Source organism: Dipodomys ordii, unplaced genomic scaffold (genome assembly GCF_000151885.1).
Source record: "Dipodomys ordii isolate 6190 unplaced genomic scaffold, Dord_2.0 Scaffold20, whole genome shotgun sequence".
Classification (NCBI taxonomy): domain Eukaryota; kingdom Metazoa; phylum Chordata; class Mammalia; order Rodentia; family Heteromyidae; genus Dipodomys; species Dipodomys ordii.
Window position 1 is genome coordinate 7,592,907 of NW_012267236.1, and position 13,329 is coordinate 7,606,235.

General features: G+C 44.0%; 2 protein-coding genes across 3 annotated transcripts in view; one reads left to right on the plus strand and one right to left on the minus strand.

Moving 5' to 3' along the window:
* Slc4a1ap (solute carrier family 4 (anion exchanger), member 1, adaptor protein) overlaps positions 1 to 1,850 on the minus strand; it is a 26,537-nt gene extending 24,687 nt beyond the window's left edge. Inside the window, exons 1-2 of the mRNA XM_013013569.1 lie at positions 1,143 to 1,850; positions 728 to 923 (exon numbers count right to left, since the gene is read on the minus strand). Of these exons, the coding sequence (XP_012869023.1) occupies positions 728 to 923; positions 1,143 to 1,814 (868 nt within the window). The 5' untranslated portion in view covers positions 1,815 to 1,850. The remainder of the gene's footprint in view (positions 1 to 727; positions 924 to 1,142) is intronic.
* A 261-nt stretch (positions 1,851 to 2,111) lies between these two features.
* Positions 2,112 to 12,480, plus strand: Supt7l (suppressor of Ty 7 (S. cerevisiae)-like). Of its 2 annotated transcripts, XM_013013582.1 has the most exons (7): positions 2,112 to 2,337; positions 3,946 to 4,047; positions 4,913 to 4,950; positions 5,471 to 6,081; positions 8,004 to 8,328; positions 9,918 to 10,155; positions 11,713 to 12,480. In XM_013013582.1, the coding sequence occupies exons 4-7, from the start codon at positions 5,669 to 5,671 to the stop codon at positions 11,973 to 11,975; spliced, it is 1,239 nt and encodes a 412-aa protein (XP_012869036.1). In that variant the 5' UTR covers positions 2,112 to 2,337; positions 3,946 to 4,047; positions 4,913 to 4,950; positions 5,471 to 5,668; the 3' UTR covers positions 11,976 to 12,480. The 2 variants fall into 2 exon arrangements, with proteins under 2 accessions (XP_012869036.1, XP_012869035.1); XM_013013581.1 differs by lacking the exon at positions 4,913 to 4,950.
* The last annotated feature ends 849 nt before the right edge of the window (positions 12,481 to 13,329 follow it).

Genomic DNA, 13,329 nt, shown 5'->3' on the forward strand with positions numbered 1-13,329 from the left:
GTGGTAGAGTGCTTGCCTTGCATGCATGAGGCCCTGGGTTCAATTCCTCAGCACCACATAAGCAAAAAGAAAAAAAGCCGGAAGTGGCGCTGTGGATCAAGTGGTAGAGCGTTAGCCTTGAGCTGAAGAGCTGAGGGACAGCACCCAGACCCAGAGTTCAGGCCCCACGACCGGACCCCCCCCAAAAAAAAACCCATAATAGAACACTTGTCTACCAAGTACAAAGCTCTGAGTTCAAACCCCAGTATTGCAAAAAAGAAAAAAAAAAAAGGAAAATTACCCATAGTATCTATTATTTAATCTTTTTTCATTGATAAAGTTAATGACTTGGTTTTAGATACATTTATACAAATTGTATTTACCCTATCTACCCCAAAGGTTCTTGGAATGGTTTTTTTAATATGTTTTTTAAGAATCACTAGTACAGGGTACCATGTATGATTTTTTTAAATGCTAGAAAAGGCTACCACTAGTAATAACCTCAAAATAGAACTTCTGGCAGTATTTAAAATTCCTGAACTCAGGGCCTCATCATCTTGCCCAGGTTTTTTGCTCAAGGCTGGCACTCTACCATTTGAGCCACACCTCCATTTCCGGCTTTTTGCAGGTTAATTGGAGATAACAATCTCATGGAGTTTCCAACCCTGACTGGACTGCTACAACTCTCAGATTTCAGCCTCCTCAGTGGCTAGGACTACAGGCATGAGCCACCAGCTCACCAGCTTACCCATTCCCCAGGTGCAACCCATCTCATCTTCTTGGCCACCAGCATTTCTCTTCTTTTCCTCAGTATCTCTTTCCTCCTCTTCATCGGAATCTTCTCCTAGCATCTTCTTCTCCAACAACTTTTGTTGCTGCTTTCGAAGTTCCTTCAACTGTGTTACTGTTAACTCAGATTCTGCCTCTCGGTCTTCCTCTGGTCCCTGATGAAATAGCCCAAATCGACAAACTAGAGTTCAGGAATGTGCAAAATTACTTTCAGAACTATAGCAATGTAAACAGAGGTCTAGAGATTAAAATGCAGGCACTTTTCTGACTAGGACAATCTCCTTGCTCACCTAAAAGCTTAAGAAGCTCAGAATCCTGGCAGGATGAAGTCCTAAGGTATTTACTTACTTACTTACTCGCTTACTTATACTTACCTGCAGGATGAAGAGTCGAGTGCTGCCTCCAAAGCGAAAAACGTGTCCGACGTGGACTCTGCAATAGGTGCGGGGTGGAATACGAGTTTTGTTGAGGAAGGTGCCATGGGTACTGCCCAGATCATGCAGGTAAAAGCCCTGCTCCTGGCCGTCACAATCTGCGTCCGGGCCTGGAGCTCTGTGCTGGAGCACGGCGTGGTACCGAGACACGGAAGGATGCTCCAGACATACGTCACAGCTCGGCAGCCTCCCGAAAAGACAGCAACTCGTTCCTTTCAAGCTGCGGGTGCCCACGATGGTGCCACTCTTCAGGATCTCTAGGCTGTAGGGAGCTGTGGCTGGGCTGCCCCAGGGAGGTTCTTGGTACGGGGGAGCCCGGGAAGGGCCTCCAGGACCGGCGACAAGCGTGGGGAGCCGCGGCTGCTCCTGGGGGAGACTCGAACTCGGGGCCTCCTCATTGACTGGCCGAGGCACAGGAGCCTCGGGGTCCCCGGGGCCGGGCTCCAGCAGCGACGGAGGACATTCATTCTTCCCCTCTCCATGATCTGTGGGACTAGCGGCCGGAGCCTTACTCCTCCCAGCCGGCGGCACTGGCAGAGCAGGTTTCTTGAAGTCGCCACTGAGTTCTGGCGATGCAAGCGGCTCCGACTGAGGGAGAGGATCAGCCATCATCAACCGGCGCAACGGCGAAACGCGTTCCGGGGAAACCTCGCCCTTCGCGCCCCACGTTCCCCTCCGCCACTCCCTCTTCCCGCCTCCCCAAAGCTTCCTGAGCGGTAGCGAAAAGGTTAAGTCCTTCAAAACCAGGGCGTCTTAAAACGTTCATGACACGGGAAGGTAATCATTACAAGAAACGGCTGCCGCAGTGCTGAGCAAATCGGGGACATGTTTAGGTGTTGCAACAAGATTGTAATGACTTCCGGTGGCAAAGTTTGATTGACAAGAAGCGCTTCCGGCAGCCTGGGCTCAGCCTTGTAGGCCTAACCAGGCCCTCGCCTCAGGCCTCTTGGGGTCCCGGCCTCAGACCTCCTGGATCCCCGCCTTTTCCTGGGACGCGGCCGCGAGGGCTCGAGGCGCTTTATTGGGTTCGGGCCCAGGACTCCCCGTCTTCCTGCAGGCGACCCCAGGATCCTGTGATTGGCGCCTGCTGACTGTGACCGAGAAGCCCCCCGGAGGAACTTGGGCTTTCCCTTGGGTCAGTACCAGCTCTTCCTGCTTCCTTCAGTGATACTAGGCAAGAGACCAGGGTTTTGTTAGTTTGTTCATTCATTACTTATGAAATGAAGTATGGCTTAGTGTGTTTGTGACACTGGGCCTCAGCTTTCACATCTGAAAAGTGGGATCTCAATGACATCTATTTCATAGGATTATTTGGTAGTGGTTTTGGGTTTGTTGTTGCGTATGTGTTCTGGTGCTGGTACTGCGACTTGAACTCGAGACTGGGGTGCTGGCCTTGAGCTTTTTCTCCTCTTAAAAGCTAGCACTCTACCACTTGATCGTTAATTGGAGGTAATAGAGCCTCAGCTCCATTTCTCCTTTTTGATCGTCAATTGGAGGTAGGAGTCTCATGCACCTTCCTGCCACCTTTGGCTTCAAACTGTAATCCTCAGTTCTCAACTTCCTTACTAACTAGGATTACAGACTTGAGTGACCAGCGACTGACATATTTAACAGGTTTGGGGGAAATAATCGAACTAAAAAATAAAATAAAACTTCCAACATAGTCAGCACTTGATAAATGCCAGGCACTGTACCAAGATCATAGCCATCACAGGTAGGTGGGAGAATAAAGTTGGTTGTGATAATCCCAGGTTAAACTCCAGGGATAAATCCCAAGACACAAGACATGTGAAGTGATCTGAGATTATAAAAGGGAATATTCATTTGGGAAGTGGTAGAAGGTGATGACTTAAGCTAGCCATAAGTACCAGATGGCAGGGCACTAGTGGCTCACACCTGTAATCCTAGCTACTCAGGAAGCTGAGGTCTGAGGATCACTGTTCAAAGCCAGCCCAGGCAGACTCATCTCCAATTAACCACCAAAAACACAAGAATGGTGGTGTGGCTCAAGTGGTATAGCTCTGGACTTGAGCTGAAGAGCTGATGGACAGTGCCTAGGCCCGAGCCCCACGGAAAAAAAAAAATTAGCAGACAGCGATGTAGAGGATGGTGGGGCAGAGATCACAGTTTAAAGAATCAATTGTGAACCCGGTGCTAGTTGTTCACACCTGTAATCCTAAGGACTGGAGGCTGAAATTTGAGGATCAAGTTCAAAGCCAGCCTGGGCAGACAAATCTCTTTTCTCCAGCCTTGAGCATAAAAGCATATGAGTATGTGAGGCTCAGAGTTTAAACCCCAGTGTGGTCACACATGTATTCTTGTGCACTCATATGCACGCACATACAAAAGAGAGTCAATTGTGGGAATGCCTGGCATTCTCAAGAAACTGAGTTAAGTGTCCATGGTTCACATCAATAATCCTAGCTACTCAGGAGGATGAGATCTGAAGATAGGGGCTCAAAGCCAGTCTGGGCAGAAAAGTAAATAAGACATCTCTAACCAGCAAAAAGGGAATTGGAGATGTGGTTCAAGTGTTATAGTTGAGGTCCTCAGTTCAATCCCCAGTACTCCCAAAGGAAGAAAGGGAGGAGATTGGGCGATGATATTGTTAGAACTAAGGTGGTCATTTAGTCCAGAAAGCTGTGTGCTTCTACCATACCATTATACCAAGTCTATGCCTTAAAACAGCACTTCGCTTATCCTTTCATATTAAAGTATTTCTCTTTCTCTTCCTTTTTTTCAGGTCTAAGAGCTTGAACTGTCAGTCTTCATCTCCTTATATAATGTCTGGCATTTAATTAATGTTTGTTGAACTTGAAAAGACATGGGCAATGAATCTAGAAAGGTGGGTTGAAGCCAGACTGAGTTTTGTTGACTAATAAGGCAAGGAATTCTGACTTTTTCCTACAGGCAAAGGAAAGCCATTAGATTTGAATTTTAAGAAGATTTAGGTAACCTACATGTGATTGGCCACACCTCTAATTCCAGTACTCAAGTGGCTGAGTCTGGACTACATAGCAAAATATTGTCTCCAAAAAAGTCAGGTGCTGGTAACTCATGCCTGTAATTCTAGTTACTCAGGAGGCTGAGATCTGAGGATCTTGGTTCAAAGCCATCCTGGGAAGAAAAGTCCATGAGACTTTTACTTCCACTTAACCATCAGAAAGCCAGAAATGAATGTGTGGCTTAAGTGGTAGAGTAACAGCCCTAAACAGAAATAGCTAATCAACAGCATGAAGCCCTCAGTTCAAGCCCCAGAACAGGCACATGGGAGAGAGTAAGGGAGGGTGGGGGCAGGAAAAGGTACCAGTTAAAAGACAACAGAAATCTGCTTCTTCTGTATATATGTAAGAAGTGAAAGCACTGGACTAGATTAGAGGGTCATAAATTTTTCCACCAGGATCAGTTAAAATGTTCCTGTGCCAACACACAGAGAATAAGAACCATCTATTAGTATTTTTAGTGCTATTGTCTTTTCTCAGTTATGTTAAGATACCTTTGAAATACTCTAGGCTTCATATTTAAGTGTTGTACCTTGCTAATTGTTTAGGTTTGCATGTGGTGGTAATGAATTAGTGAAGTGAAATAGAAAATGTGGATGCTAGAGCCCAGAAACCTTTGCAGCTGTCCATCTACTAATGACTTAGATTGTACCTTATGGTTCAGTCAAGGGGAATTGTCATTGTGTAAAAGCAATTGCATCTTTGCAGGGAAATGGATGGAGCTAGAAGGAATCATGTTGAGTGAGGTAAGCTAAGAGCAAAGAGACAAACGGTACATGGTCTCCCTGAAAAGTGGATGCTAAATCCAAAATGTTAGGTGATGCGACAAAATTAACAGGACTTAAGAAACAAAGAACTCCCACTCATCTGGTCGAACCACTATTAAATATCCCCATGCTGCTGATCACATGTATGGTGTATATGTGTACACCGTTATATGTTATAGACTGTGATAGACAGTTTGCTCCAGGAAAGTTGGAATGAACTTGTGACTTTAAATGAGCATCATTATTCCACAATACTGTGAAACTTGGGAAATTATGTAATCACTTAATCACAATTAAAAAAAAAAAACCTCAGGGAAGTTAGGGAGGGAAGGGATGGTAGGGGGAAAACAATGGGGGGGGTAACTGCTCAATAGGAAGTGTACTCATTACTTTGCTCATGTAACTGTAACCCTCTGTATAGTATCTTTACAATAAAATTTTTTTTAAAAAAAAGCAATTGCATCTAACACTTGTATTTCTCTCTCTTTTTTTTTTTCAGGGAGAGTATCTTTGGCCCTACAGTTTGCTGATACTGACATTGTTCAGAGTGGTCTTAAAATAACTTACTTTTTATATAAATAACTGCCTAGACGTCACATTTTTCACTACAGAAACCTATATTCTACAGTTGCCAGAGATTTATCTTTTAAGATATCATCTCCATTAAAACTGAGACTTGTTCCCTTCTTATTTCAAAATGTTGAGATACTGGGGAGAAATACCAATATCCTCAAGCCAGACCAACAGAAGTTCCTTTGATCTGCTCCCACGGGAGTTCCGTCTGGTGGAAGTCCATGACCCACCACTGCATCAGCCCTCAGCCAACAAGCCAAAGCCCCCCACTGTGCTGGACATCCCCTCGGAGCCCTGCAGCCTCACTGTCCATACCATACAGTTGATCCAGCACAACCGCCGTCTTCGCAGCCTTATTGCCGCAGCTCAGGCTCAGAATCAACAACAGACAGAAGGTATAAAGACTGAAGAGAGTGAACCTCTTCCTCCCTGCCCTGGCTCACCTCCTCTCCCTGATGACCTCCTACCTTTAGATTGTAAGAATCTCAATGCACCCTTCCAGATGCGGCACAGTGACCCAGAGAGTGACTTTTATCGGTAAGGGAAAGCTTTGCTCTCTTACTTTCCTCAAAAAAATGAAGTTTCTCATTCTTTGTTGAGTCTGTATTTTTTTAGGTTTTCTGATGCATTAGTTTTTTATTGAGTGCCTAGTATTAGGAATCTACAACTGTATACAAGAACCTTTTTTTTCCAGTTTTAGGGATTGAATCCAAGGTCTTGTACAACATAGGTAAGCACTATACCACTGAGCTACATCTCTAGCTCAAGAAATTTTAGATTGTGCATTTTCATTTTGATAACATTATTTAAAAAATAATAATGCAAAAATGTTCTTGATCGGGCTGGGAAGGTGACTCAGTGGTAGAGCACTTGCCTTGCATGCCTGGGTTTGATTCCTCAGCACCACATAAGCAGAAAAAAGCCAGAAGTGGTGCTGTGGCTCAAATGGTAGAGTGCTAGCCTTGAGCTGAAGATTTGAGGGACAGCACCCAGGCCCAGAGTTCAGGCCCCATGACCGGACACACACACAAAAAAAGTTCTTGATCCTTGTTACTCAAAAATCTGATCCAATACCAGCAGCATCAGCATACCTGGTTAGTAGTTAGAAATGCAGAACTCTACCATGGACCAGTGGCTCATGCCTGTAATCCTAGCTACTCAGGAGACAGAGATCTGAAGATCATGATTTGAAGCCTGCCCAGGCAAAAAAGTTCATGAGACACTTGTCTACTGTTAACCACCAGAAAGCTGGAAGTGGAGCTGTGACCCAAGTTATAGCATGCTAGCCTTGAGCAGAAAGCTCAAAGGGACAGCACCAAGGCCCTGAGTTCAAGCCCCAGGACCAGCACCAAACAATAAAAAATAAAATAAAATTCCTTTGTCAGAGGCAGGCAGATACCAGATAGTAAATTTCTAGAGGCAGCTACTTAATTTTTAAAAAATGAAAAAAAATTTGTTCAAAATTGTTTTTAGTAGAGCAGACAGAAAGCTGTTTTTAGAAAGCCTAAAATTTCTGCAGTATTATGAAAAAATATGGGATCTGGAGTCCAAAGACCCATTACTTACTAATAGCAAAACAACATTTGGCAAGTCAGTTCCTCTGAACCTCAGTTTCCTTTCCTGGTGATTAGGAATGATAATAATATTGGGCTAGCTACTACTTTACAGCAAAGGATAGGATGTAAATGCTTTGTAAGTTGCATGTTTTAGTTGCTTTTACAAAACTGAGTTTCCTTCTCAGTAAAAAAAAAAAAAATGGCCTCTGAGCCAGGCGCCAGTGGCTCATGCCTATAATCCTACTCAAAGGCTGAGATTTGAGGACTGCAGTTTGAAGCCAGACTGAGCAGGAAAGCTTGTGAGATTTCTTATCTCCAATTAACTACTAAAAAAACTGCAAGTGGAGCTGTGGTGCAAGTGATAGAGTGTTTGCCTTGAGCACAAAGCTCAGGGACAGCACCAGGCCCTGAGTTCAAAATCCAGGACCTGTGCCAAAAACAAAGGTCTCTGTAGTTGTAAAAGAATTACCCTAGCAAAACTAGAAGTGTGGCTAAGTGGCCCTGAGTTAAACCAGTACTGAAAGAAACAAACAACAACAACAAAAACATTATCATGTGTGTTAACTATTGAGAAATAGTGCCTCATTGAACAGGATATGAGCTACTCTGTTATGCTTCATTCTACAAGTGATCAATATTGAGCTGTCAGGAGAAGGAAGCTTCCTTTCCTCCAGATAACCTTCCTACTGCTTATTGTAGATATGTGGCGTCTACGCAGTATGTAAGTGGAAGAGCTCAGAGGTGCAATCACAGGCTGTGAGACACGCCTGAGAGCCATGGGATGAAACAGCTGCTTTCCCTGGAAAGCTTGGCATGTGATTTGACTGAAATGGTCAAACTTCTCGAGAGACAGGTCACTCTTTGGCAAGAGCAGTATTAACAGTACCATGTCTCCACTTTCAGTGGGAAAGGGGAACCTGTGACTGAACTCACCTGGCACTCCTGTCGACAGCTTCTCTACCAGGCAGTGGCCACAATCCTGGCCCATGCAGGCTTTGAGTGTGCTAATGAAAGTGTCCTGGAGACCTTAACCGATGTGGCACATGAGTATTGCCTTAAGTTCACCAAGTTGCTGCGTTTTGCTGTGGACCGGGAGGCCCTGATGGGACAGACCCCTTTCCCTGATGTTATGGAGCAGGTGTTCCACGAAGTGGGGATTGGCAGTGTGCTTTCCCTCCAGAAGTTCTGGCAGCACCGCATCAAGGACTATCACAGCTACATGCTCCAGGTGAGGTGACCCCGGGAGAGGGAGCAATTCAGCAGCATCCAACACTGTTGCTCTAGAGCAGAGCACGCCGGTTTATGGAACAAAATGAATTTAACTTACTTTTCTCATTCCTTAGCTATGTTCCATTGGCCTTTATCAATTGCAAGCCTTCCCCACCCCCCAAATTCAGTGATACTTCTAGAAGAAATACAAAGATGTATGAAGTCCAAGGCTGTGGTTAGCATCTTTCATTCAACAAATATTTATCGATGGCTTATTGTGCATTGGGTGTTGTGGGATATCACTGTTAGGAAGACAAATTCTTTCTTTCAGTCTTGTTGAAGGGAAACAAAACCAGTAAACAAATCATGACCATAGCCATTTCAGATGACAGAATAATGAACACATAGCAGAACACAGTGATGTTGCCTGGAAGAAGGGAATGCCAGTTTTAGTTAGACTGCAGACATCTCATTTCCCTAATCCTCGAGATCTTAAGTCAGTTATTTATTCACTGTTTTCCCCAAATCTAAGATGGTAATTTTTAACATCCAACCAAAAAAGAGAGAGAGAGAGAGAGACTTTGCTAAGTGATCCAGATTTCCCAGAAGTTTAGTATTTGCCTAGGGTATGTAGGTCAAAGTTAGGAGGTTTTGTTTTTAGTTTTTGAGTCAGGTTTCACTATGTAGCCCAGGCTAGCCTCAAACTCTTAATCCTCTTTCCCCATCCTTCCATCCCTTCTTCCCTAGTACTAGGCCTGTAGGTACATACCACTATGCCTGCCCAGATGTTAGTTTTTTGGTAGGGATTTTTGTTTTGCCAGTGCCAGGGTTTGAACTCAGTGTCTTGAGCTGGCTCAGCTTCCTTGCTGGCACCCAACCACTTGAGCCATGCTTCTAGCCTGGCTTTATTGCTAGTTATTTTGGAGATGAAATCTCAGCTTTTTCTGCAAACTGCAACCCATTGGATCTGTTTCTTCGCAGCTGTTTTGTTTGCAGGTGTGAGCCACGGGCACCCAGCTCAAGAGTTCATTTTTATGGACAAAAATGTAATCTTTCATTCCATTCTGGTTTTTTTTTTTTTTACTTTTATGTAAATTTTTTGTTTTAGTGCTTATACCAAGACTGAACTCAGTGCCTTGTTCTTACTAAATTTTCTTGCACATGGCTGGCACTCTGCCTCAAGCCCAGCTCTTTGCTGGTTATTTTGTAGATGGGAATCTCAGGGACTTGTATTCCTGGGCTGGCTTTAAAATACTATCTTCTAAGTCTCAGCCTCCTAAGTAGCTAGCATTACAGGCATGAATGGTGAAGCATTTTCTGACTAATTTTCTTCACGTGTCTATCATATGTAAATGCAAAGTCAACACCTTACACCAAAACCTTCCACTGGCAGTGGAAATTGCTTCATTGTTTTGTGGTGCTTGGCATAGGACTCGTGACTAATCACATGCTGAACTAAACAAATGCTGTACCACACCCAACCCTGGTAGGGGCTTTAAAACTCCTGTGTTCTTCCTATTCTGTTGGCTTCTCTATGGGCTGCCACAAGCTAACTATTCAACTTTCTTCTAACATGTGCTTGGGAAATTAACTCCTGCTTGTCAACAGATCAGTAAGCAACTCTCCGAAGAATATGAAAGGATTGTCAATCCTGAGAAGGCTACAGAAGACACCAAACCTGTGAAGATCAAGGAGGAACCTGTGAGCGACATTGCCTTTCCCGTCAGCGAGGAACCGGAGGCTGACCTTGCCTCTGGAGATCAGTCCCTGCCCATGGGAGTCCTCGGGGCTCAGAGTGAGCGCTTCCCATCTAACTTGGAGGTGGAAGCTTCACCACAAGCTTCAAGTAAGAGAGATCTATGTACTTATTTAGTTTGAGGAGATCCGTCAGTCAGCACTTAGTGCATTTTGGAGTCAAGCTCTAGAGGTGGGAGAACAAAAGTAGGAGTGGGCAGAGTGGAAAGTTCTAAAACTGACAAGCTTCAGTGATCTAGAGAGATGAGCTCTGTCCTGTCTAATGGTGGAGAGAGGCCTGGCTCAGCTTTATATGCATTCCTTCAAATAATCTCCAGTTAGGTCCTGAGTGCAGTGTATGTTATCCTCTTGAATACTAACCTGACTGCAGCTGATCCAGCTGGTTGGGCAAATCTCCTGTCCTGCCTTTGGTAGTCTGTGCTAGTTCCTCCTGTGCCTGTAATTGATATGTGAGGGAGTGTTAATTGCTCAAGCTCTGGAGGACTTCCAACAGGTTATAAGTGAAAGAGATTGAAATACTGGCACATTGTTGGAGATAGGTGGTCTCTTGCTGGTAGACACTGGGATAAGTTTAGAAACCAGGACAGCAGACCTGTTACTTTCTTATTACAATATTGTGTATTTATTTTATCTCAAGCTTGATCTCAGTCTTGAGATTCTCCTACCTCAGCCTCTCAAATGCTGAGATAACCGGCATGAGCCACCAGACTCAGCCTGATGCAATACTTGAGTCACTTAAACTGCAAATACATCAGGGCACTTATTTGTTTACAGATATAAAGTGTCACTTCATCAGTACACAAATAATTCAAATAGCAAATCCCCAAATGTGACTCAAGTGGGATTAAGCTGGTGTTGGGAAGAATGACTTTACCAGGGAAGAAACAGGACAACCTTAGCTGATCGCCAGTGGCTCATAGCTGTAGTGCTAGCTACTCAGGAGGCTGAGATCCAAGGATCAAGGTTCAAAGCCAGCAGGGGCAAGAAAGTCTGAGACTCTTATCTCCAAATAGCTACCAGAAAAGCCAAAAGTAGACCCGCGGCTCAAATGATAGTGCTAGCCTTGAGCACAAAAGCTCAGGGACGACACCCAGGCCGAGTTCAAGGCCCAAGCTTGGCACTATAAAAAACAAAACCCCAGCAGGACAACCTTGCTAGAATACATTGAGAGTGACAGGAGGTAAAGGTGTAAGGAATATGACTCGTCAGTGAAGACAAGAAGGGAATTGCTATCAGCATTAGGTAGTAATCATTATGTTTTCATCGTGTGAAAGGACCAGAATGAAAAGGCAGGAAAACAAGTCAGCCCATAAAAGAAAGACAGACAGGCAACCTAAACAACTGATTAAGTTGTGGTTTTCTGTGAGCTGTGGAGTCTTTGCACCTGTAGTTTTATTTTTTGGTTTAGGGGAACATGGGACTAAGAGAGGCAAAGCAAGGACAGGTGAAAGTAGTAACAAAAAAAAAAAAAAAAGGTGTGCAGAACAGATTGGGATTGGGATTACACAGTTGCACAATTTTTGAAGCACAGATTAACAGCCATGTGCTCCAGCCAAGTACAGAATCAAAGTCAAACCTGAACTCCTAGGACATTAGTCATTGTGGGATATTACCGTTAGATTTACCAGGCTGTTCCCTGTGTCTCTAGGTGCAGAGGTAAATGCTTCTCCTCTTTGGAACCTGGCCCATGTGAAAATGGAGCCTCAGGAGAGTGAGGAAGGCAGCGTGTCCGGGCATGGTGTGCTGGGTGGTGATGTCTTCGAGGAGCCCATGTCAGGCATGAGTGACGCTGGGATCCCACAGAGCCCTGACGACTCAGACAGCAGCTATGGTTCCCACTCCACCGACAGCCTCATGGGATCCTCCCCTGTTTTCAACCAGCGCTGCAAGAAGAGACTGAGGAAGATGTAACAGCAAATGTGTTAGCATTTGTTTTCATAGCTGATTTGATTCCTATTCTTAGGTACAATGGGCCTATCCAAGCAAGGTTACTTTTTACTGTGGCATTGTTTTTATAGTTTTCTACAACAACCAAGCCACTGTTGGTGAATTGATCACAATGCTGGCATAGTAATCAGAAGACCAAAGCACTTTCCCTAGTCATTGTTTTATTGGCTGATGACACACATTCCTTAGCTTCTCTGCAGCCGTTTGTCTTGCACAACTGAAAAGAACCAGAGTGATCTACCTTGCACACAAAGGAGGACTGAGATATTGGCTAAACTTCAAAACTTTGAACAGACTCATGCCAGTATCACATACCATTTTTTGGTAACTTAGTTTTGGTTCAAGTCATTGAGAATCCATTACTAATATTTAACAAGAAATAGCTAAACACAACAAAGCTTTTGTCATTGTTTTTCTGAGCTGGTACCTGAGTTCAGGCTAGAGCTTGAACTCAGAGCCTTGAGCTTTCACTTGAACATACTTTATCACTTGAGTAATGCCTACACTTCCAGCTTTTTGTTGGCTAACTGAAAATACGAATCTCAGATTTGTCTGCATAGGCTGGCTTCAAACTGTGATCCTCAGATCTCAGCCTCTTGAGTAGTTATGATTCTAGGGGTAAGCCACCAGTGCCCACTTAACAGTCTTATTTTTTTATCAGTCTTATTTTTTAGGCTGTTTTTGCTCCCTATGAAGTCTCAAGAAATTAGAGATCTGTGATGACATAGCCATTTTATTTATCTTTGGTTTTTATTGTAAAGGAAAAGAAGCTTATTGGTTCTACTGTATTTTGTGATGCCTGTGGCTTGAAAGTCACAGAGATGAAAAATAATTCACATATTTGATAGAATTAAAGTGTTTTGTCACCTTACATTGCATTACTTGCATTGAGCCTCTATTAATTATTGCTTTAAATTCTACTGTGTTAAATCTTAACAAGAAATCTTGAAATGTTGTTCTAATACCCATTTTACAGAGGCAGAAAATAAGCTGAGCGGCAAAGTGATTGTCCCAAGCCCACTAGGCTAACTAGCACTGAACACCACCACCACCTCACAGTTAAAATGTGAGCTTCTCAAAGAGAGAATCTCAGGCACCAAGAACAGTACCTGCCATCATGATAAAGAATCTACCAGACCAACTGACTTCAAAGTCTTTGCCCTTTCTGTTAAATCACCTGCTACTCTGTGAATTAGCCTTTTAAAATATTAGAGTGCTGGGCACCAGTGGCTCATGCCTATAATCCTAGCTGCTTGGGAGGCTGAGATTTGAGGATTATGGTTCAAAGCCACCCAGGCAGGAAAGTCCTGAGAGCACC

Bases quoted from the DNA above. Each gene is read 5' to 3' on its own strand.
- Supt7l (XM_013013582.1), top strand. From the start codon at position 5,669: ATGTTGAGATACTGGGGAGAAATACCAATATCCTCAAGCCAGACCAAC. The intron at 6,082-8,003 runs GTAAGGGAAAGC...CTCCACTTTCAG, and splicing joins CCAGAGAGTGACTTTTATCG to TGGGAAAGGGGAACCTGTGA. The intron at 10,156-11,712 runs GTAAGAGAGATC...CTGTGTCTCTAG, and splicing joins AGCTTCACCACAAGCTTCAA to GTGCAGAGGTAAATGCTTCT.